Consider the following 26,145-nt stretch of genomic DNA (forward strand, 5'->3'; position numbering starts at 1 on the left):
GTATCAGTCATGGTAGTGCTTTACACTGTGGTCATATATTAATTTTCTTTAAGACTGAACAGACATTCCCAAAAGGCTAGATTGCAAACTAAACCCTATGTACCTATTAGCATTATTGTAACTGAATAAAAGCACCTAAATTTCTGATATCCTCATTACTCACACTGTAAGTTCCATGTAGAGATAACAGGAATAAAGAATCACGTTTCTATATTGATACTTGTGGCAATTGCATTATATTTGATTTTCTTCTGAAAGCAGATTAACATTGCTGGAAATTTGGGAATCACAAACTTGAATAATTAAAATAGCTCTCTTAGAAGATTTTCCATCTTCTACTCATGTCTGCTCTTTCTCACTCCCACCTCAATAGTTCAACATTTGTTCTCACTGGAGTTCCTGGTCTAGAAGTTTACTCCCTCTGGCTCTCCATCCCCTTCTCCTCCATCTATGCCATGGTGTTCCTGGGAAACTGTACGGTGCTCCATGTGATCAGGACTGAGCCAAGCTTGCACCAGCCCATGTTCTACTTCCTGGCCATGCTGTCCCTCACGGATCTGTGCATTGGACTGTCCACTGTGCACACGGTGCTGGGAGTCCTCTATGGGTTCATGCAAGAGATCAGCCTGGATTTCTGCATTGCTCAGTCCTATTTCATCCATGGTCTGTCCCTCATGGAGTCCTCTGTCCTCCTGGCTATGGCCTTTGACCGCTACATTGCCATTTGCAACCCTCTAAGCTACTCCTCCATCCTAACCAGTGACAAAATCATGAAAATCGGGGTGGCAATTTTGTGTAGAAGTTTTTCATTCATTTCTCCTGCCATCATCCGCCTGAAGTTCTTAAATTACTGCCGTCCTCACATCCTCTCTCACTCTTTCTGCCTGCACCAAGACTTACTTCGATTGGCCTGTTCAGACATCCGCTTCAACAGCATCTATGCTCTGGTTCTGGTGATCATGAACTTGCTGCTGGATGCTGTGCTCATCATAATCTCCTACATTATGATCTTGCATACAGTCTTAGCCATCGCATCCCGGGAGGAGAGAATGAAGTCCTTACAGACCTGTGTGTCTCACATCTGTGCTGTTTTGGTTTTCTACATCCCAATCATTGGTCTGACCATGGTTCATCGCTTTGGCAAACACCTCTCTCCTCTGGTTCATGTCCTCATGGGCAACATCTATATCCTTTTCCCACCCTTAATGAACCCCATTATCTACAGTATCAAGACCCACCAGATACGAAGGAGAGTGCAGAGGTTGTTTTCCTTGAAAGCAGTCTAAGTCTTGAGTTGCAATGTGAATATATTTGGAAGTCAATGTGTACAGTTAAGAAAAGTTGAGATTCAGTAAGTAATTCAAAATAGATTCTCTAACTTCTATTTAAATGATTGTATCCCCGATTTTTCACAGCTACCACAAATCTATGAAGAATTTTATAAATCATAATATGTATGTTGAATAAGAACCATGTTAATGTCTTAGATAATTTTTGAAAGTAAAATTCATACTGATTAGGGACAGATGAGCGAAGGTATATTTTAGTACATGGATCAGGAAAAAGGTAAATTTTGATGTCTAATTCCCTTTAAATAGTTGCTGAAAGACCAACCTTTATTTTATCCATTTTTGTTATTCTAAGCAGCATTTTTGTGTTTATCCATATGCCCTATACCACGTTCAGTCACATGGCCATTTAATGGACTAAACATCATAAGGAGACTGGACTTCCTAAATCTTGTAAAGAGTACTAAACCAAACAATAAGTAAGCTTGATGCTAGATTGTCCACTAATCCAACAATTGCCCCCACCCCCAGTTTATGTGCAATAATATAACTGAAGATAGGAACAACCAGCAAGTGCCATAGTGGAGGAAAATAGAGTTTTATTATTAGTGTCTTTATCGAAATTGCAATATCAACAGTAATTAATATTTAAAAATTATTATTTTCATTTATCATTACTCATTTCAATTCCATTTCCATTAAAAATAGTGCCTAGATTGTTACAAAGATCAAGTAATATAAATATTCCTTATATAAGCTCTATATAAGAATGAAGTAAATATTAATTTCTTTGATACAAATTGATTTTTTCTAAATACATATAGGTTCAGAGGTTTACAAGATGAGATTTGTCTATTCTGTCTCACTTTCTAATTTCAGCATAGATCCTTCAGTCTTACTTTTCTTCTGGATTTTTACATGAGGGGACAGAAAGAAATATATCCCTGAAGCTCTGACAACTTAGCAGAGAGGGGTGACTGTGTACTGAAGAGATGTAGAGAAAAACATAAAGAAGGGTGTGAGTACTTTTTAGCCATAACCTTTCATCTAACCTCTGTGTCTCAGCCCACCTTTGACTTGCCCAACCACCAGTTTGCAGGTAACAGGATCTTTGGAAACTGGAATTTTCATCTTCTGGTTAGTAATTTAACTGGTGAAGCTTTACATATAACATGTTGAGCTAAAGGAAAAGAGGTTATAAAATAATACACCGTTTTGTTTTTATAATATCTGAATGTATGGTAGACATTGATGTAGGTCCTTTAATACACTTGCCATTTCCAATTTCATGAGTGCTAAACAGACTAGCTGGATTTGAGGAAACAAAAGACATAGAAGTGTGCTACGGAGACAAAATCCCTGGTGATTTTTCACCCATGCACAGGTTAAGATTTGGCATAGGGATCTCTAATCACTGAAATTAAATCAGTCTAGAAAAAATACTGTTTATTTGTCATGCATGAGAGCATACCTTCCAGCCGGACAATTTGCTTGATGTTTTTAGATTAAGTTTGTGACATGCCTACTAGCCTACTATATAAGTTCTTTAGAAAGATTGTCATTTGCTAATAATGAACTCTTCTTGAAATTGGACATGAGCATCATAGATATAAGGTGATCCATTCACGTGCTATTGATTTGTAATAAAGTTGACAAAATTGAAGGAAAAAAGAACTATTTTAAGAAACATGTACTGCATAAATGGGACCTCAGTATCTAAACAAAGTGATCTTAGAGTTCTGATTACATATATGCAAAAATGTACTCTGAAGTGATCACAGATTTCTAGCAATAGCTAATCTATCTACACACACACACACATCTTTGATGGTACTAAAAATTATACTAGAGATTGTACTCAGGTGATCATGAGTTTGCAACTGCTCTATCACTCAGCAATCAACACACCAGGCCTTTTCATTTTTATTTGTTTTTTAATATTGAGACATGGTCTTGATAAGTTGTCTAGGCCGAATTATCCACCATTCTGCTCAATCTCCAAAGTAGCTATAATATGAGGTGTGTACCAGTATATATCTATAAAACTTTGGTATAAAACATACAAATAAATCTTTGTGACTTCTCTTAGGCAACTATTTATTAAGTATACCATCAAAATATGATCAACAACAGAAAAATGTAAATTATGATCAAGAAAAATTATAATATTTTGTACTTCAAAGGACATCCCCTTGACATTGCAAAGAAAAGCAATAGACAGAAATAAATATATTTGTAAATCATGTTTTTGATAATGGAGTCATAGCTCTTCTAATTAAATAATTTAATGATAAACAATATTATACCATCAATCATTAGTCATTAGAGAAGAGCATATCAAAACTCAAGATTCATACCCACCAGAATCACCACAAAGTAAATAGAATCACAAGTGTTACTGAGTCTCTTAAGAAATCTCAACCAACATCATTTGTTGGTGGGAATACAAAAGGTTACAACAGGTTTAGAAAATAGTTAATCAGCTTCTCAAAATGTTAAAAAAGTAGAATTATTATTCTAACCAACTGCTACATATATGCCCCAAAGATTTGAAAACATGTTTGTATATGAATGTATACCATAGCATTCTTGGCAATAGCACAAAATGTAAAATAAAATAAAAACCAGAAATGTCCATCAAATATTATCATATAAAAATGTAGTAGATACATTCAATAAAATATTTTCCACCTATGAAAAGATATGGAATACTGAGTAATGCTACAACATGGATTAATATCATAGTATACCCATTCAATGTCAGAGTCAGGCATAGAAGGTGGGTCTTTCACATGACATTGCAGGACCTCTGCCTTTTTCTCTTTTGCTTCCTGGATTCTGAGTTCAGTGTTTTCATTCTGCCATGTGCTCCTGCTGTAGTATGGTGCCTTGCCACAGGGCTCAATAGATCATGTACCAGAGTATACAAAGCAGTGAACCAAAATAATCCTCTCCTCTTTGTAAGTTAATCATCTCAGTTATTTTGTTATCATAATGGAAAGCTGCAAAAGACAGAAAAGGCAAAGCTTTACATGTGCAACAGGTAATTTATCATAGGAAATTACTGCTTTAAATTCTCTCCCAGTGGGTTGAGTTCAGATATTAGATGAATATTTATTTCTCCACCTATATGTACTAACAGTCAAAAGGCATGCACTTATAAACTAATCTCATTATCAACTGAATTTGTGGTATATAAAGTTGACATAAACAATGCATAGAAAACTACTGCTATGGAGGGTTCAATTCCTATCAGCCTGTGGCCAATAAATTTTACCAACTGAAATCCTGTTATAATATATGTTTATATACCAATGTCCTTGTGAAACAAACAGTTTCGTCATTATCAAAAATATGCTCATCCTCAAAACTTTTTCTTGATAAAACTTAATGATGCTCTTGTTGGTTTTAATTTATTTTGCTTTCCCCTGATCTGCACCTTTGCCTTGTCTATAATTTCTCATTCCCTTTTGAACCTGGGGAGACAACCAGCAGCAGCCTAGATGAGTTTATTTTCCTGACCCTGTGTATAATACTGAGCAGCCTAATACCAACGTTGTTCACTTCACAGTTTAGTCAGTTGTCACCTCATATGTCTTGAAATATTTTTGCTTTTCCATATTACTCATATTTCCCATCTATATAATAAATGTTACTTCACCACTGTTCGTGGAAATTCTTTATGTGCAGAATGGGTACCTTTGTTTTCTGGATGGAACATATTGATTCATCAGCATTGAACACATATTTGCATTATAACTCATGCAAATGGTGAATGGTGTTTGTCTAACATATTTTTTCCCTAAGGAACATTGCCATTCTTTTGTACTTAGGAATTATTCACACTTTCACCACTTCCCTTGGAGGGCATATTCAACAACAATTACCAATAAGAAGCACAAAAATATTTACAACATGGCATGAAACGACCACGTGGGGACATCTGTGTGTGGTATGAGAACTGAAACAGGAGAGCAGAGCATCACCTGGTTCAGTCTCACCTGAGCTCATCAGTGCTATGACACTCAACCCCGAAAGACTGAAGAGGAAAAACACCATTGTAATTTTGTAGCTTCTGTACAAAATCAAATATGACTAAATTCAACATGTGTCCAAGTTCACACATACTTTATCCACATTTTCTCTTACTAATTTATACTTACAAGTAATAATCAATCCTGGAGAGGATGTGGGGTAAAAGGAACACTTTTACACTTTTGGTGGGATTATAAACTAATATTTCCACTATATAAGTCAGTATGGAGATTCCTCAAAAGACTGGACATGGAATCACAGTATGACCCAGCTATGCCACTTCAATAAGTATGCTAAAGAATTAAATTCACAATAATACAGTGATACACACATACCCATGTTTATAGCAGTACAATTCACAATAATAAAATCTTGGAACCAGCCTAAGTGTCTATAAAGGCGTGAATGGATAAAGAAAATGTCTTATATATATATTCACAATATAATTTTATTCAGCAATAAAGAAAATGAAATTATAACATTTGCAGGAAAATGGAAGGAACTAGAAACCATTATCTTAATTGTAATAAGCCAAACTCAGGTTAAGGGTCATATGTTTTCTCTCAAATTTGGAACTAGAGAGGAAGAGGAAAAAGAAAGTTGAGGCAGATCCCATGGAGGTCAAAAGGAGATCAGGAGAGAAAAAGGACCAAAGGGTGTAAGTCAGATGGGGAGAAAGGGGGAAGTGCTGAGGAGTGATATTGGCCAAATTCTATAGCTACATAGTGTGCCTGTATGAATATGAAATTTAAAAATCCCATCCTCATAATGCACCACTACAAAATGTGAAAAAAAAGTGTGAAAGTTTTAGCTGTAGTCAGTATTGGACCATCTACTTACTCTCTTATTCCCTGGAAACTACCATTTCTACCCTCAATTTCTCTCAGTTTCACTTTTTTAGGTATCAAATTTAAGGGATATTATGGACCATTCTCTTTTCCTTATGTGCCTTAATTCAATTACCATAATTTCCTCAGTTTCATTCATTTTAAGATGAATAGTATTCAGTTTTAACTACTACTTCTTATTTGTCTGCCAGTGAACACTTAGGTTGTTTCCATACCTTAGATATTGTGACTATGCTTCAATAAATATGGAAATACCATGTTTTGAGGTCTATTTTATATTCTGCTAGATATAAATTCAGAAATGGAATACTTAGGAAATATGAGAGTCCTGTTTTTAATTTCTGGGCAACCTTCATACTTTATGTTGCACACATTTAGAGATACACAATAATTTTAATTTGGAAATGATTATCAATGATTTACACATTTATAACAATTTCTAACCTAGAACACATAATAGTGGTTTCCCCAAAAATACTATTAGAAAGGTCATATAATTTATTTTAAATCATTTCTTCCCATGTTTATAAACATGCATTGAATTTTTATTGGTTAGGATACTTAATGGTCATAAACATAAAATATAGTGAAACAAAAGGTGGTCACAATATATTGAAGAATCATTAAGAAGGGGCTCCCTAGTTAATCAATTTTATTAGTGACATGACTAAAATATCTGTTCTTGCAAGCTGGGAAAGTCTTTGTCTAAAAACTGACATTTATTTTCCCTTCTATCTTGACCTATCCAATACCTTGGTTACATTTCCCAGTGGCTTCTCTTAGCCATATTACCAGAAACTCATTGCATTAGTCACTGATATTTTGACTGAATCCCTATTCAGAAAAAAATTACACACATTGAATAATGCTATTCTGTATCAAGGTGATTATTCATCTTTATTAGCTGTCTTAATTACCCTTTCATATAGTATTCTGGCAATCAGAGGCATTGCACGATAATGCCATATATGTTGTAAATATGTGATTTTTAAAAATATTTGTAGATATTAAATTCTCTTTAAGAAAAACAATCATGCTTTTAAAGAAAGTTTTCTTTTAACCAAGTTTACAAATCATTTGGAAGTTTTGTATGGAGTTCCAAAAAATTCTAGATATACTCTTATAAGCTGTAATAATTCATAAAGTCTGTTAAAAAAACAAACTCATGTTGCCAGTCACATTGGTGCATACTTTTGATTCCAATTTTTCAGAAGACTGAGGTAGAAAGATTGCAAGTTTGAGGCCAGACTCAGCAACTTATCAAGACTTTACAAGTTCAAGAGTAGAGTGCCTCTGGGTTAAATCCCCACCACCAAAAGACAAAACAAAAGAAAGCAAAACAGACAAACAAAACAATAATGTCATTTTTTTTTTTTTTTTTGCATTTCATGGAAAGTTCTGAAATCATTGGGTAGTACAGTTGATCTAAAGAGGCTAGATCTATATAGTATAACCTTATAAACTGGTTATTACAAAAGTGATATATGCTCAAAATATCTAGTTTTATTCTAACTATAAACAGACAGCACAGTTATTGATAACAGAGAGAGCATACAATATTATTTATTAATATCCAGTATAAAATGCATGCCAATTGTGCTAGCTTATTAATGAAACACATAAGATGTAATAGTACTGTGAATCAGAAAATGTAGAAATCTCATATGCGATTAAAAAGGGGATGAAAATAAAGAAGAAAATGAAATAAATTTTAAATATGTAAATATTTAAGGGAAGTGTCCAATATAGAATGCAATACAGTTCAGTTTTCACTTGTTTACTGGATCTTAGCTGATTTTTTTGTTCTACAAAATTAGATTACATTAACTAACCCTTTTCTTTAGGGATCTTATGATGTGTTTGTGCAAGTTGAAGGTACAGCTGTGATACCAAAGAGGAAAGAGCCTGTGTATTTCAGTCTCCTGAGGGTGAAGCCAGCCATGGTACCACTTCACACCTGTGATCATTCATTATATTCTTTAGAATTGAACAGAGGTTCCCAGAAGTCCATCCTCCACACCAAATCCCAAGTGCCCATTTACACTAATATTACTGCATAAAAGCTTCTAATTTCTTGGAATACCGATTACTGCCACTGTCATTTCCATGAGGAGAGAAGATGATTATCTGTGAAAAATAGAGACTCAGGTGTGTCTATATTGCCTCTTATGGAACTGAATGTTTTATTTTCTTCCTTAAACCATAGAAACACCAATAAAGATTCAGGAATCACAAACGTGTGCAATTAAAATAGCTCCCTTGGAAGATTTTACATCTTCCACTCATGTCTGCTCTCTCTCACTCCCACCTCAATAGTTCAACATTTGTTCTCACTGGAGTTCCTGGTCTAGAAGTTTACTCCCTCTGGCTCTCCATCCCCTTCTCCTCCATCTATGCCATGGTGTTCCTGGGAAACTGTACGGTGCTCCATGTGATCAGGACTGAGCCAAGCTTGCACCAGCCCATGTTCTACTTCCTGGCCATGCTGTCCCTCACGGATCTGTGCATTGGACTGTCCACTGTGCACACGGTGCTGGGAGTCCTCTATGGGTTCATGCAAGAGATCAGCCTGGATTTCTGCATTGCTCAGTCCTATTTCATCCATGGTCTGTCCCTCATGGAGTCCTCTGTCCTCCTGGCTATGGCCTTTGACCGCTACATTGCCATTTGCAACCCTCTAAGCTACTCCTCCATCCTAACCAGTGACAAAATCATGAAAATCGGGGTGGCAATTTTGTGTAGAAGTTTTTCATTCATTTCTCCTGCCATCATCCGCCTGAAGTTCTTAAATTACTGCCGTCCTCACATCCTCTCTCACTCTTTCTGCCTGCACCAAGACTTACTTCGATTGGCCTGTTCAGACATCCGCTTCAACAGCATCTATGCTCTGGTTCTGGTGATCATGAACTTGCTGCTGGATGCTGTGCTCATCATAATCTCCTACATTATGATCTTGCATACAGTCTTAGCCATCGCATCCCGGGAGGAGAGAATGAAGTCCTTACAGACCTGTGTGTCTCACATCTGTGCTGTTTTGGTTTTCTACATCCCAATCATTGGTCTGACCATGGTTCATCGCTTTGGCAAACACCTCTCTCCTCTGGTTCATGTCCTCATGGGCAACATCTATATCCTTTTCCCACCCTTGATGAACCCCATTATCTACAGTATCAAGACCCACCAGATACGAAGGAGAGTGCAGAGGTTGTTTTCCTTGAAAGCAGTCTAAGTCTTGAGTTGCAATGTGAATATATTTGGAAGTCAATGTGTACAGTTAAGAAAAGTTGAGATTCAGTAAGTAATTCAAAATAGATTCTCTAACTTCTATTTAAATGATTGTATCCCCGATTTTTCACAGCTACCACAAATCTATGAAGAATTTTATAAATCATAATATGTATGTTGAATAAGAACCATGTTAATGTCTTAGATAATTTTTGAAAGTAAAATTCATACTGATTAGGGACAGATGAGCGAAGGTATATTTTAGTACATGGATCAGGAAAAAGGTAAATTTTGATGTCTAATTCCCTTTAAATAGTTGCTGAAAGACCAACCTTTATTTTATCCATTTTTGTTATTCTAAGCAGCATTTTTGTGTTTATCCATATGCCCTATACCACGTTCAGTCACATGGCCATTTAATGGACTAAACATCATAAGGAGACTGGACTTCCTAAATCTTGTAAAGAGTACTAAACCAAACAATAAGTAAGCTTGATGCTAGATTGTCCACTAATCCAACAATTGCCCCCACCCCCAGTTTATGTGCAATAATATAACTGAAGATAGGAACAACCAGCAAGTGCCATAGTGGAGGAAAATAGAGTTTTATTATTAGTGTCTTTATCGAAATTGCAATATCAACAGTAATTAATATTTAAAAATTATTATTTTCATTTATCATTACTCATTTCAATTCCATTTCCATTAAAAATAGTGCCTAGATTGTTACAAAGATCAAGTAATATAAATATTCCTTATATAAGCTCTATATAAGAATGAAGTAAATATTAATTTCTTTGATACAAATTGATTTTTTCTAAATACATATAGGTTCAGAGGTTTACAAGATGAGATTTGTCTATTCTGTCTCACTTTCTAATTTCAGCATAGATCCTTCAGTCTTACTTTTCTTCTGGATTTTTACATGAGGGGACAGAAAGAAATATATCCCTGAAGCTCTGACAACTTAGCAGAGAGGGGTGACTGTGTACTGAAGAGATGTAGAGAAAAACATAAAGAAGGGTGTGAGTACTTTTTAGCCATAACCTTTCATCTAACCTCTGTGTCTCAGCCCACCTTTGACTTGCCCAACCACCAGTTTGCAGGTAACAGGATCTTTGGAAACTGGAATTTTCATCTTCTGGTTAGTAATTTAACTGGTGAAGCTTTACATATAACATGTTGAGCTAAAGGAAAAGAGGTTATAAAATAATACACCGTTTTGTTTTTATAATATCTGAATGTATGGTAGACATTGATGTAGGTCCTTTAATACACTTGCCATTTCCAATTTCATGAGTGCTAAACAGACTAGCTGGATTTGAGGAAACAAAAGACATAGAAGTGTGCTACGGAGACAAAATCCCTGGTGATTTTTCACCCATGCACAGGTTAAGATTTGGCATAGGGATCTCTAATCACTGAAATTAAATCAGTCTAGAAAAAATACTGTTTATTTGTCATGCATGAGAGCATACCTTCCAGCCGGACAATTTGCTTGATGTTTTTAGATTAAGTTTGTGACATGCCTACTAGCCTACTATATAAGTTCTTTAGAAAGATTGTCATTTGCTAATAATGAACTCTTCTTGAAATTGGACATGAGCATCATAGATATAAGGTGATCCATTCACGTGCTATTGATTTGTAATAAAGTTGACAAAATTGAAGGAAAAAAGAACTATTTTAAGAAACATGTACTGCATAAATGGGACCTCAGTATCTAAACAAAGTGATCTTAGAGTTCTGATTACATATATGCAAAAATGTACTCTGAAGTGATCACAGATTTCTAGCAATAGCTAATCTATCTACACACACACACACATCTTTGATGGTACTAAAAATTATACTAGAGATTGTACTCAGGTGATCATGAGTTTGCAACTGCTCTATCACTCAGCAATCAACACACCAGGCCTTTTCATTTTTATTTGTTTTTTAATATTGAGACATGGTCTTGATAAGTTGTCTAGGCCGAATTATCCACCATTCTGCTCAATCTCCAAAGTAGCTATAATATGAGGTGTGTACCAGTATATATCTATAAAACTTTGGTATAAAACATACAAATAAATCTTTGTGACTTCTCTTAGGCAACTATTTATTAAGTATACCATCAAAATATGATCAACAACAGAAAAATGTAAATTATGATCAAGAAAAATTATAATATTTTGTACTTCAAAGGACATCCCCTTGACATTGCAAAGAAAAGCAATAGACAGAAATAAATATATTTGTAAATCATGTTTTTGATAATGGAGTCATAGCTCTTCTAATTAAATAATTTAATGATAAACAATATTATACCATCAATCATTAGTCATTAGAGAAGAGCATATCAAAACTCAAGATTCATACCCACCAGAATCACCACAAAGTAAATAGAATCACAAGTGTTACTGAGTCTCTTAAGAAATCTCAACCAACATCATTTGTTGGTGGGAATACAAAAGGTTACAACAGGTTTAGAAAATAGTTAATCAGCTTCTCAAAATGTTAAAAAAGTAGAATTATTATTCTAACCAACTGCTACATATATGCCCCAAAGATTTGAAAACATGTTTGTATATGAATGTATACCATAGCATTCTTGGCAATAGCACAAAATGTAAAATAAAATAAAAACCAGAAATGTCCATCAAATATTATCATATAAAAATGTAGTAGATACATTCAATAAAATATTTTCCACCTATGAAAAGATATGGAATACTGAGTAATGCTACAACATGGATTAATATCATAGTATACCCATTCAATGTCAGAGTCAGGCATAGAAGGTGGGTCTTTCACATGACATTGCAGGACCTCTGCCTTTTTCTCTTTTGCTTCCTGGATTCTGAGTTCAGTGTTTTCATTCTGCCATGTGCTCCTGCTGTGGTATGGTGCCTTGCCACAGGGCTCAATAGATCATGTACCAGAGTATACAAAGCAGTGAACCAAAATAATCCTCTCCTCTTTGTAAGTTAATCATCTCAGTTATTTTGTTATCATAATGGAAAGCTGCAAAAGACAGAAAAGGCAAAGCTTTACATGTGCAACAGGTAATTTATCATAGGAAATTACTGCTTTAAATTCTCTCCCAGTGGGTTGAGTTCAGATATTAGATGAATATTTATTTCTCCACCTATATGTACTAACAGTCAAAAGGCATGCACTTATAAACTAATCTCATTATCAACTGAATTTGTGGTATATAAAGTTGACATAAACAATGCATAGAAAACTACTGCTATGGAGGGTTCAATTCCTATCAGCCTGTGGCCAATAAATTTTACCAACTGAAATCCTGTTATAATATATGTTTATATACCAATGTCCTTGTGAAACAAACAGTTTCGTCATTATCAAAAATATGCTCATCCTCAAAACTTTTTCTTGATAAAACTTAATGATGCTCTTGTTGGTTTTAATTTATTTTGCTTTCCCCTGATCTGCACCTTTGCCTTGTCTATAATTTCTCATTCCCTTTTGAACCTGGGGAGACAACCAGCAGCAGCCTAGATGAGTTTATTTTCCTGACCCTGTGTATAATACTGAGCAGCCTAATACCAACGTTGTTCACTTCACAGTTTAGTCAGTTGTCACCTCATATGTCTTGAAATATTTTTGCTTTTCCATATTACTCATATTTCCCATCTATATAATAAATGTTACTTCACCACTGTTCGTGGAAATTCTTTATGTGCAGAATGGGTACCTTTGTTTTCTGGATGGAACATATTGATTCATCAGCATTGAACACATATTTGCATTATAACTCATGCAAATGGTGAATGGTGTTTGTCTAACATATTTTTTCCCTAAGGAACATTGCCATTCTTTTGTACTTAGGAATTATTCACACTTTCACCACTTCCCTTGGAGGGCATATTCAACAACAATTACCAATAAGAAGCACAAAAATATTTACAACATGGCATGAAACGACCACGTGGGGACATCTGTGTGTGGTATGAGAACTGAAACAGGAGAGCAGAGCATCACCTGGTTCAGTCTCACCTGAGCTCATCAGTGCTATGACACTCAACCCCGAAAGACTGAAGAGGAAAAACACCATTGTAATTTTGTAGCTTCTGTACAAAATCAAATATGACTAAATTCAACATGTGTCCAAGTTCACACATACTTTATCCACATTTTCTCTTACTAATTTATACTTACAAGTAATAATCAATCCTGGAGAGGATGTGGGGTAAAAGGAACACTTTTACACTTTTGGTGGGATTATAAACTAGTATTTCCACTATATAAGTCAGTATGGAGATTCCTCAAAAGACTGGACATGGAATCACAGTATGACCCAGCTATGCCACTTCAATAAGTATGCTAAAGAATTAAATTCACAATAATACAGTGATACACACATACCCATGTTTATAGCAGTACAATTCACAATAATAAAATCTTGGAACCAGCCTAAGTGTCTATAAAGGCGTGAATGGATAAAGAAAATATCTTATATATATATTCACAATATAATTTTATTCAGCAATAAAGAAAATGAAATTATAACATTTGCAGGAAAATGGAAGGAACTAGAAACCATTATCTTAATTGTAATAAGCCAAACTCAGGTTAAGGGTCATATGTTTTCTCTCAAATTTGGAACTAGAGAGGAAGAGGAAAAAGAAAGTTGAGGCAGATCCCATGGAGGTCAAAAGGAGATCAGGAGAGAAAAAGGACCAAAGGGTGTAAGTCAGATGGGGAGAAAGGGGGAAGTGCTGAGGAGTGATATTGGCCAAATTCTATAGCTACATAGTGTGCCTGTATGAATATGAAATTTAAAAATCCCATCCTCATAATGCACCACTACAAAATGTGAAAAAAAAGTGTGAAAGTTTTAGCTGTAGTCAGTATTGGACCATCTACTTACTCTCTTATTCCCTGGAAACTACCATTTCTACCCTCAATTTCTCTCAGTTTCACTTTTTTAGGTATCAAATTTAAGGGATATTATGGACCATTCTCTTTTCCTTATGTGCCTTAATTCAATTACCATAATTTCCTCAGTTTCATTCATTTTAAGATGAATAGTATTCAGTTTTAACTACTACTTCTTATTTGTCTGCCAGTGAACACTTAGGTTGTTTCCATACCTTAGATATTGTGACTATGCTTCAATAAATATGGAAATACCATGTTTTGAGGTCTATTTTATATTCTGCTAGATATAAATTCAGAAATGGAATACTTAGGAAATATGAGAGTCCTGTTTTTAATTTCTGGGCAACCTTCATACTTTATGTTGCACACATTTAGAGATACACAATAATTTTAATTTGGAAATGATTATCAATGATTTACACATTTATAACAATTTCTAACCTAGAACACATAATAGTGGTTTCCCCAAAAATACTATTAGAAAGGTCATATAATTTATTTTAAATCATTTCTTCCCATGTTTATAAACATGCATTGAATTTTTATTGGTTAGGATACTTAATGGTCATAAACATAAAATATAGTGAAACAAAAGGTGGTCACAATATATTGAAGAATCATTAAGAAGGGGCTCCCTAGTTAATCAATTTTATTAGTGACATGACTAAAATATCTGTTCTTGCAAGCTGGGAAAGTCTTTGTCTAAAAACTGACATTTATTTTCCCTTCTATCTTGACCTATCCAATACCTTGGTTACATTTCCCAGTGGCTTCTCTTAGCCATATTACCAGAAACTCATTGCATTAGTCACTGATATTTTGACTGAATCCCTATTCAGAAAAAAATTACACACATTGAATAATGCTATTCTGTATCAAGGTGATTATTCATCTTTATTAGCTGTCTTAATTACCCTTTCATATAGTATTCTGGCAATCAGAGGCATTGCACGATAATGCCATATATGTTGTAAATATGTGATTTTTAAAAATATTTGTAGATATTAAATTCTCTTTAAGAAAAACAATCATGCTTTTAAAGAAAGTTTTCTTTTAACCAAGTTTACAAATCATTTGGAAGTTTTGTATGGAGTTCCAAAAAATTCTAGATATATTCTTATAAGCTGTAATAATTCATAAAGTCTGTTAAAAAAACAAACTCATGTTGCCAGTCACATTGGTGCATACTTTTGATTCCAATTTTTCAGAAGACTGAGGTAGAAAGATTGCAAGTTTGAGGCCAGACTCAGCAACTTATCAAGACTTTACAAGTTCAAGAGTAGAGTGCCTCTGGGTTAAATCCCCACCACCAAAAGACAAAACAAAAGAAAGCAAAACAGACAAACAAAACAATAATGTCATTTTTTTTTTTTTTTTGCATTTCATGGAAAGTTCTGAAATCATTGGGTAGTACAGTTGATCTAAAGAGGCTAGATCTATATAGTATAACCTTATAAACTGGTTATTACAAAAGTGATATATGCTCAAAATATCTAGTTTTATTCTAACTATAAACAGACAGCACAGTTATTGATAACAGAGAGAGCATACAATATTATTTATTAATATCCAGTATAAAATGCATGCCAATTGTGCTAGCTTATTAATGAAACACATAAGATGTAATAGTACTGTGAATCAGAAAATGTAGAAATCTCATATGCGATTAAAAAGGGGATGAAAATAAAGAAGAAAATGAAATAAATTTTAAATATGTAAATATTTAAGGGAAGTGTCCAATATAGAATGCAATACAGTTCAGTTTTCACTTGTTTACTGGATCTTAGCTGATTTTTTTGTTCTACAAAATTAGATTACATTAACTAACCCTTTTCTTTAGGGATCTTATGATGTGTTTGTGCAAGTTGAAGGTACAGCTGTGATACCAAAGAGGAAAGAGCCTGTGTATTTCAGTCTCCTGAGGGTGAAGCCAGCCATGGTACCACTTCACACCTGTGATCATTCATTATATTCTTTAGAATTGAACAGAGGTTCCCAGAAGTCCATCCTCCACACCAAATCCCAAGTGCCCATTTACACTAATATTACTGCATAAAAGCTTCTAATTTCTTGGAATACCGATTACTGCCACTGTCATTTCCATGAGGAGAGAAGATGATTATCTGTGAAAAATAGAGACTCAGGTGTGTCTATATTGCCTCTTATGGAACTGAATGTTTTATTTTCTTCCTTAAACCATAGAAACACCAATAAAGATTCAGGAATCACAAACGTGTGCAATTAAAATAGCTCTCTTGGAAGATTTTACATCTTCCACTCATGTCTGCTCTCTCTCACTCCCACCTCAATAGTTCAACATTTGTTCTCACTGGAGTTCCTGGTCTAGAAGTTTACTCCCTCTGGCTCTCCATCCCCTTCTCCTCCATCTATGCCATGGTGTTCCTGGGAAACTGTACGGTGCTCCATGTGATCAGGACTGAGCCAAGCTTGCACCAGCCCATGTTCTACTTCCTGGCCATGCTGTCCCTCACGGATCTGTGCATTGGACTGTCCACTGTGCACACGGTGCTGGGAGTCCTCTATGGGTTCATGCAAGAGATCAGCCTGGATTTCTGCATTGCTCAGTCCTATTTCATCCATGGTCTGTCCCTCATGGAGTCCTCTGTCCTCCTGGCTATGGCCTTTGACCGCTACATTGCCATTTGCAACCCTCTAAGCTACTCCTCCATCCTAACCAGTGACAAAATCATGAAAATCGGGGTGGCAATTTTGTGTAGAAGTTTTTCATTCATTTCTCCTGCCATCATCCGCCTGAAGTTCTTAAATTACTGCCGTCCTCACATCCTCTCTCACTCTTTCTGCCTGCACCAAGACTTACTTCGATTGGCCTGTTCAGACATCCGCTTCAACAGCATCTATGCTCTGGTTCTGGTGATCATGAACTTGCTGCTGGATGCTGTGCTCATCATAATCTCCTACATTATGATCTTGCATACAGTCTTAGCCATCGCATCCCGGGAGGAGAGAATGAAGTCCTTACAGACCTGTGTGTCTCACATCTGTGCTGTTTTGGTTTTCTACATCCCAATCATTGGTCTGACCATGGTTCATCGCTTTGGCAAACACCTCTCTCCTCTGGTTCATGTCCTCATGGGCAACATCTATATCCTTTTCCCACCCTTGATGAACCCCATTATCTACAGTATCAAGACCCACCAGATACGAAGGAGAGTGCAGAGGTTGTTTTCCTTGAAAGCAGTCTAAGTCTTGAGTTGCAATGTGAATATATTTGGAAGTCAATGTGTACAGTTAAGAAAAGTTGAGATTCAGTAAGTAATTCAAAATAGATTCTCTAACTTCTATTTAAATGATTGTATCCCCGATTTTTCACAGCTACCACAAATCTATGAAGAATTTTATAAATCATAATATGTATGTTGAATAAGAACCATGTTAATGTCTTAGATAATTTTTGAAAGTAAAATTCATACTGATTAGGGACAGATGAGCGAAGGTATATTTTAGTACATGGATCAGGAAAAAGGTAAATTTTGATGTCTAATTCCCTTTAAATAGTTGCTGAAAGACCAACCTTTATTTTATCCATTTTTGTTATTCTAAGCAGCATTTTTGTGTTTATCCATATGCCCTATACCACGTTCAGTCACATGGCCATTTAATGGACTAAACATCATAAGGAGACTGGACTTCCTAAATCTTGTAAAGAGTACTAAACCAAACAATAAGTAAGCTTGATGCTAGATTGTCCACTAATCCAACAATTGCCCCCACCCCCAGTTTATGTGCAATAATATAACTGAAGATAGGAACAACCAGCAAGTGCCATAGTGGAGGAAAATAGAGTTTTATTATTAGTGTCTTTATCGAAATTGCAATATCAACAGTAATTAATATTTAAAAATTATTATTTTCATTTATCATTACTCATTTCAATTCCATTTCCATTAAAAATAGTGCCTAGATTGTTACAAAGATCAAGTAATATAAATATTCCTTATATAAGCTCTATATAAGAATGAAGTAAATATTAATTTCTTTGATACAAATTGATTTTTTCTAAATACATATAGGTTCAGAGGTTTACAAGATGAGATTTGTCTATTCTGTCTCACTTTCTAATTTCAGCATAGATCCTTCAGTCTTACTTTTCTTCTGGATTTTTACATGAGGGGACAGAAAGAAATATATCCCTGAAGCTCTGACAACTTAGCAGAGAGGGGTGACTGTGTACTGAAGAGATGTAGAGAAAAACATAAAGAAGGGTGTGAGTACTTTTTAGCCATAACCTTTCATCTAACCTCTGTGTCTCAGCCCACCTTTGACTTGCCCAACCACCAGTTTGCAGGTAACAGGATCTTTGGAAACTGGAATTTTCATCTTCTGGTTAGTAATTTAACTGGTGAAGCTTTACATATAACATGTTGAGCTAAAGGAAAAGAGGTTATAAAATAATACACCGTTTTGTTTTTATAATATCTGAATGTATGGTAGACATTGATGTAGGTCCTTTAATACACTTGCCATTTCCAATTTCATGAGTGCTAAACAGACTAGCTGGATTTGAGGAAACAAAAGACATAGAAGTGTGCTACGGAGACAAAATCCCTGGTGATTTTTCACCCATGCACAGGTTAAGATTTGGCATAGGGATCTCTAATCACTGAAATTAAATCAGTCTAGAAAAAATACTGTTTATTTGTCATGCATGAGAGCATACCTTCCAGCCGGACAATTTGCTTGATGTTTTTAGATTAAGTTTGTGACATGCCTACTAGCCTACTATATAAGTTCTTTAGAAAGATTGTCATTTGCTAATAATGAACTCTTCTTGAAATTGGACATGAGCATCATAGATATAAGGTGATCCATTCACGTGCTATTGATTTGTAATAAAGTTGACAAAATTGAAGGAAAAAAGAACTATTTTAAGAAACATGTACTGCATAAATGGGACCTCAGTATCTAAACAAAGTGATCTTAGAGTTCTGATTACATATATGCAAAAATGTACTCTGAAGTGATCACAGATTTCTAGCAATAGCTAATCTATCTACACACACACACACATCTTTGATGGTACTGAAAATTATACTAGAGATTGTACTCAGGTGATCATGAGTTTGCAACTGCTCTATCACTCAGCAATCAACACACCAGGCCTTTTCATTTTTATTTGTTTTTTAATATTGAGACATGGTCTTGATAAGTTGTCTAGGCCGAATTATCCACCATTCTGCTCAATCTCCAAAGTAGCTATAATATGAGGTGTGTACCAGTATATATCTATAAAACTTTGGTATAAAACATACAAATAAATCTTTGTGACTTCTCTTAGGCAACTATTTATTAAGTATACCATCAAAATATGATCAACAACAGAAAAATGTAAATTATGATCAAGAAAAATTATAATATTTTGTACTTCAAAGGACATCCCCTTGACATTGCAAAGAAAAGCAATAGAAATAAATATATTTGTAAATCATGTTTTTGATAATGGAGTCATAGCTCTTCTAATTAAATAATTTAATGATAAACAATATTATACCATCAATCATTAGTCATTAGAGAAGAGCATATCAAAACTCAAGATTCATACCCACCAGAATCACCACAAAGTAAATAGAATCACAAGTGTTACTAAGTCTCTTAAGAAATCTCAACCAACATCATTTGTTGGTGGGAATACAAAAGGTTACAACAGGTTTAGAAAATAGTTAATCAGCTTCTCAAAATGTTAAAAAAGTAGAATTATTATTCTAACCAACTGCTACATATATGCCCCAAAGATTTGAAAACATGTTTGTATATGAATGTATACCATAGCATTCTTGGCAATAGCACAAAATGTAAAATAAAATAAAAACCAGAAATGTCCATCAAATATTATCATATAAAAATGTAGTAGATACATTCAATAAAATATTTTCCACCTATGAAAAGATATGGAATACTGAGTAATGCTACAACATGGATTAATATCATAGTATACCCATTCAATGTCAGAGTCAGGCATAGAAGGTGGGTCTTTCACATGACATTGCAGGACCTCTGCCTTTTTCTCTTTTGCTTCCTGGATTCTGAGTTCAGTGTTTTCATTCTGCCATGTGCTCCTGCTGTGGTATGGTGCCTTGCCACAGGGCTCAATAGATCATGTACCAGAGTATACAAAGCAGTGAACCAAAATAATCCTCTCCTCTTTGTAAGTTAATCATCTCAGTTATTTTGTTATCATAATGGAAAGCTGCAAAAGACAGAAAAGGCAAAGCTTTACATGTGCAACAGGTAATTTATCATAGGAAATTACTGCTTTAAATTCTCTCCCAGTGGGTTGAGTTCAGATATTAGATGAATATTTATTTCTCCACCTATATGTACTAACAGTCAAAAGGCATGCACTTATAAACTAATCTCATTATCAACTGAATTTGTGGTATATAAAGTTGACATAAACAATGCATAGAAAACTACTGCTATGGAGGGTTCAATTCCTATCAGCCTGTGGCCAATAAATTTTACCAACTGAAATCCTGTTATAATATATGTTTATATACCAATGTCCTTGTGAAACAAACAGTTTCGTCATTATCAAAAATATGCTCATCCTCAAAACTTTTTCTTGATAAAACTTAATGATGCTCTTGTTGGTTTTAATTTATTTTGCTTTCCCCTGATCTGCACCTTTGCCTTGTCTATAATTTCTCATTCCCTTTTGAACCTGGGGAGACAACCAGCAGCAGCCTAGATGAGTTTATTTTCCTGACCCTGTGTATAATACTGAGCAGCCTAATACCAACGTTGTTCACTTCACAGTTTAGTCAGTTGTCACCTCATATGTCTTGAAATATTTTTGCTTTTCCATATTACTCATATTTCCCATCTATATAATAAATGTTACTTCACCACTGTTCGTGGAAATTCTTTATGTGCAGAATGGGTACCTTTGTTTTCTGGATGGAACATATTGATTCATCAGCATTGAACACATATTTGCATTATAACTCATGCAAATGGTGAATGGTGTTTGTCTAACATATTTTTTCCCTAAGGAACATTGCCATTCTTTTGTACTTAGGAATTATTCACACTTTCACCACTTCCCTTGGAGGGCATATTCAACAACAATTACCAATAAGAAGCACAAAAATATTTACAACATGGCATGAAACGACCACGTGGGGACATCTGTGTGTGGTATGAGAACTGAAACAGGAGAGCAGAGCATCACCTGGTTCAGTCTCACCTGAGCTCATCAGTGCTATGACACTCAACCCCGAAAGACTGAAGAGGAAAAACACCATTGTAATTTTGTAGCTTCTGTACAAAATCAAATATGACTAAATTCAACATGTGTCCAAGTTCACACATACTTTATCCACATTTTCTCTTACTAATTTATACTTACAAGTAATAATCAATCCTGGAGAGGATGTGGGGTAAAAGGAACACTTTTACACTTTTGGTGGGATTATAAACTAGTATTTCCACTATATAAGTCAGTATGGAGATTCCTCAAAAGACTGGACATGGAATCACAGTATGACCCAGCTATGCCACTTCAATAAGTATGCTAAAGAATTAAATTCACAATAATACAGTGATACACACATACCCATGTTTATAGCAGTACAATTCACAATAATAAAATCTTGGAACCAGCCTAAGTGTCTATAAAGGCGTGAATGGATAAAGAAAATGTCTTATATATATTCACAATATAATTTTATTCAGCAATAAAGAAAATGAAATTATAACATTTGCAGGAAAATGGAAGGAACTAGAAACCATTATCTTAATTGTAATAAGCCAAACTCAGGTTAAGGGTCATATGTTTTCTCTCAAATTTGGAACTAGAGAGGAAGAGGAAAAAGAAAGTTGAGGCAGATCCCATGGAGGTCAAAAGGAGATCAGGAGAGAAAAAGGACCAAAGGGTGTAAGTCAGATGGGGAGAAAGGGGGAAGTGCTGAGGAGTGATATTGGCCAAATTCTATAGCTACATAGTGTGCCTGTATGAATATGAAATTTAAAAATCCCATCCTCATAATGCACCACTACAAAATGTGAAAAAAAACTGTGAAAGTTTTAGCTGTAGTCAGTATTGGACCATCTACTTACTCTCTTATTCCCTGGAAACTACCATTTCTACCCTCAATTTCTCTCAGTTTCACTTTTTTAGGTATCAAATTTAAGGGATTTTATGGACCATTCTCTTTTCCTTGTGTGCCTTAATTCAATTACCATAATTTCCTCAGTTTCATTCATTTTAAGATGAATAGTATTCAGTTTTAACTACAACTTCTTATTTGTCTGCCAGTGAACACTTAGGTTGTTTCCATACCTTAGATATTGTGACTATGCTTCAATAAATATGGAAATACCATGTTTTGAGGTCTATTTTATATTCTGCTAGATATAAATTCAGAAATGGAATACTTAGGAAATATGAGAGTCCTGTTTTTAATTTCTGGGCAACCTTCATACTTTATGTTGCACACATTTAGAGATACACAATAATTTTAATTTGGAAATGATTATCAATGATTTACACATTTATAACAATTTCTAACCTAGAACACATAATAGTGGTTTCCCCAAAAATACTATTAGAAAGGTCATATAATTTATTTTAAATCATTTCTTCCCATGTTTATAAACATGCATTGAATTTTTATTGGTTAGGATACTTAATGGTCATAAACATAAAATATAGTGAAACAAAAGGTGGTCACAATATATTGAAGAATCATTAAGAAGGGGCTCCCTAGTTAATCAATTTTATTAGTGACATGACTAAAATATCTGTTCTTGCAAGCTGGGAAAGTCTTTGTCTAAAAACTGACATTTATTTTCCCTTCTATCTTGACCTATCCAATACCTTGGTTACATTTCCCAGTGGCTTCTCTTAGCCATATTACCAGAAACTCATTGCATTAGTCACTGATATTTTGACTGAATCCCTATTCAGAAAAAAATTACACACATTGAATAATGCTATTCTGTATCAAGGTGATTATTCATCTTTATTAGCTGTCTTAATTACCCTTTCATATAGTATTCTGGCAATCAGAGGCATTGCACGATAATGCCATATATGTTGTAAATATGTGATTTTTAAAAATATTTGTAGATATTAAATTCTCTTTAAGAAAAACAATCATGCTTTTAAAGAAAGTTTTCTTTTAACCAAGTTTACAAATCATTTGGAAGTTTTGTATGGAGTTCCAAAAAATTCTAGATATATTCTTATAAGCTGTAATAATTCATAAAGTCTGTTAAAAAACAAACTCATGTTGCCAGTCACATTGGTGCATACTTTTGATTCCAATTTTTCAGAAGACTGAGGTAGGAAGATTGCAAGTTTGAGGCCAGACTCAGCAACTTATCAAGACTTTACAAGTTCAAGAGTAGAGTGCCTCTGGGTTAAATCCCCACCACCAAAAGACAAAACAAAAGAAAGCAAAACAGACAAACAAAACAATAATGTCATTTTTTTTTTTTTTTGCATTTCATGGAAAGTTCTGAAATCATTGGGTAGTACAGTTGATCTAAAGAGGCTAGATCTATATAGTATAACCTTATAAACTGGTTATTACAAAAGTGATATATGCTCAAAATATCTAGTTTTATTCTAACTATAAACAGACAGCACAGTTATTGATAACAGAGAGAGCATACAATATTATTTATTAATATCCAGTATAAAATGCATGCCAATTGTGCTAGCTTATTAATGAAACACATAAGATGTAATAGTACTGTGAATCAGAAAATGTAGAAATCTCATATGCGATTAAAAAGGGGATGAAAATAAAGAAGAAAATGAAATAAATTTTAAATATGTAAATATTTAAGGGAAGTGTCCAATATAGAATGCAATACAGTTCAGTTTTCACTTGTTTACTGGATCTTAGCTGATTTTTTTGTTCTACAAAATTAGATTACATTAACTAACCCTTTTCTTTAGGGATCTTATGATGTGTTTGTGCAAGTTGAAGGTACAGCTGTGATACCAAAGAGGAAAGAGCCTGTGTATTTCAGTCTCCTGAGGGTGAAGCCAGCCATGGTACCACTTCACACCTGTGATCATTCATTATATTCTTTAGAATTGAACAGAGGTTCCCAGAAGTCCATCCTCCACACCAAATCCCAAGTGCCCATTTACACTAATATTACTGCATAAAAGCTTCTAATTTCTTGGAATACCGATTACTGCCACTGTCATTTCCATGAGGAGAGAAGATGATTATCTGTGAAAAATAGAGACTCAGGTGTGTCTATATTGCCTCTTATGGAACTGAATGTTTTATTTTCTTCCTTAAACCATATAAACACCACTAAAGATTCAGGAATCACAAACGTGTGCAATTAAAATAGCTCCCTTGGAAGATTTTACATCTTTTACTCATGTCTGCTCTCTCTCACTCCCACCTCAATAGTTCAACATTTGTTCTCACTGGAGTTCCTGGTCTAGAAGTTTACTCCCTCTGGCTCTCCATCCCCTTCTCCTCCATCTATGCCATGGTGTTCCTGGGAAACTTCATGATCCTCCATGTGATCAGGACTGAGCCAAGCTTACACCAGCCCATGTTCTATTTTTTGGCCATGCTGTCCCTCACAGACCTGTGCATTGGACTGTCCACTGTGTACACGGTGCTGGGAGTCCTCTATGGGTTCATGCAAGATATCAGCCTGGATTTCTGCATAGCCCAGTCCTATTTCATCCATGGTTTGTCCTTTATGGAGTCCTCTGTCCTCCTGGCTATGGCCTTTGACCGCTACATTGCCATTTGCAACCCTCTACGCTATTCCTCCATCATAACTAATGACAACATCATGAAAATCGGGGTGGGAATCTCATGTAGGAGTTCTTTACTCATTCCACCAGTCATCATCCGCCTTAAGTTCTTAAATTACTGCCGTCCTCACATCCTCTCTCACTCTTTCTGCCTGCACCAAGACTTACTTCGATTGGCCTGTTCAGACATCCCCTTCAACAGCATCTATGCTCTGGTTCTGGTGATCATGAACTTGCTGCTGGATGCTGTGCTCATCATAATCTCCTACATTATGATCTTGCATACAGTCTTAGCCATCGCATCCCGGGAGGAGAGAATGAAGTCCTTACAGACCTGTGTGTCTCACATCTGTGCTGTTTTGGTTTTCTACATCCCAATCATTGGTCTGACCATGTTTCATCGCTTTGGCAAACACCTCTCTCCTCTGGTTCATGTCCTCATGGGCAACATCTATATCCTTTTCCCACCCTTGATGAACCCCATTATCTACAGTATCAAGACCCACCAGATACGAAGGAGAGTGCAGAGGTTGTTCTCCTTGAAAGCAGTCTAAGTCTTGAGTTGCAATGTGAATATATTTGGAAGTCAATGTGTACAGTTAAGAAAGGTTGTGATTCAGTAAGTATTTCAAAATATATTTCTCACTTCCATTTAAATGATGATTTACTTGTTACAAATTCTACCCCACTTTTTCCACAGCTATCATAAGTCTATGATGTTGACATGTGTAACATGGAGAACAATTTTATAAGTCACACTATATGTAATTAAAACCATATTAATATAGGTAGATTTGACAGTAAAATCTATACCTTTTCAAGGACAGCTGAATGAGAATATTTTTTAACATATCCTTCAGGAAAAAGTAAATATTTGTGTTAAAATCTCATCAAATAATTGCTGAAACATCAACCATTATTTTGTCCCTTTTATTATTTTAAGCAATATGTTTAGTTGTTATGCATGTACCCTACAACAAGTTCAGTAACATGGCCTTTCAATGAATAGAGCATCATATGGAGACTGGACTTTTTATATCTTTTATGGAGTAGTGAAATAAACAAAGAGTAAGTAGTC

The 26,145-nt window shown here is 34.9% G+C and overlaps 4 protein-coding genes across 4 annotated transcripts; all 4 read left to right on the forward strand.

Moving 5' to 3' along the window:
- Positions 1 to 341: 341 nt before the first annotated feature.
- Positions 342 to 1,286, forward strand: LOC139707122 (olfactory receptor 51V1-like). The gene has a single exon (XM_071617152.1). The coding sequence runs from the start codon at positions 342 to 344 to the stop codon at positions 1,284 to 1,286; it is 945 nt and encodes a 314-aa protein (XP_071473253.1).
- Positions 1,287 to 8,456: 7,170 nt separating this feature from the next.
- On the forward strand, positions 8,457 to 9,401 carry LOC139707123 (olfactory receptor 51V1-like). The gene has a single exon (XM_071617153.1). It carries the CDS (start codon positions 8,457 to 8,459, stop codon positions 9,399 to 9,401), a length of 945 nt encoding a protein of 314 aa, XP_071473254.1.
- A 7,169-nt stretch (positions 9,402 to 16,570) lies between these two features.
- On the forward strand, positions 16,571 to 17,515 carry LOC139707124 (olfactory receptor 51V1-like). The gene has a single exon (XM_071617154.1). The coding sequence runs from the start codon at positions 16,571 to 16,573 to the stop codon at positions 17,513 to 17,515; it is 945 nt and encodes a 314-aa protein (XP_071473255.1).
- A 7,161-nt stretch (positions 17,516 to 24,676) lies between these two features.
- LOC139707125 (olfactory receptor 51V1-like) lies at positions 24,677 to 25,621 on the forward strand. Its single transcript, XM_071617155.1, has one exon. The coding sequence runs from the start codon at positions 24,677 to 24,679 to the stop codon at positions 25,619 to 25,621; it is 945 nt and encodes a 314-aa protein (XP_071473256.1).
- Positions 25,622 to 26,145: the final 524 nt, after the last annotated feature.

The sequence above is a fragment of the Marmota flaviventris genome, chromosome 9 (genome assembly GCF_047511675.1).
Source record: "Marmota flaviventris isolate mMarFla1 chromosome 9, mMarFla1.hap1, whole genome shotgun sequence".
Taxonomy (NCBI): Eukaryota; Metazoa; Chordata; class Mammalia; order Rodentia; family Sciuridae; genus Marmota; species Marmota flaviventris.

Excerpts from the sequence above, each read along its gene's own strand:
- LOC139707122 (XM_071617152.1), top strand. The coding sequence starts at position 342 with ATGTCTGCTCTTTCTCACTCCCACCTCAATAGTTCAACATTTGTTCTC.
- LOC139707123 (XM_071617153.1), top strand. The coding sequence starts at position 8,457 with ATGTCTGCTCTCTCTCACTCCCACCTCAATAGTTCAACATTTGTTCTC.
- LOC139707124 (XM_071617154.1), top strand. The coding sequence starts at position 16,571 with ATGTCTGCTCTCTCTCACTCCCACCTCAATAGTTCAACATTTGTTCTC.
- LOC139707125 (XM_071617155.1), top strand. The coding sequence starts at position 24,677 with ATGTCTGCTCTCTCTCACTCCCACCTCAATAGTTCAACATTTGTTCTC.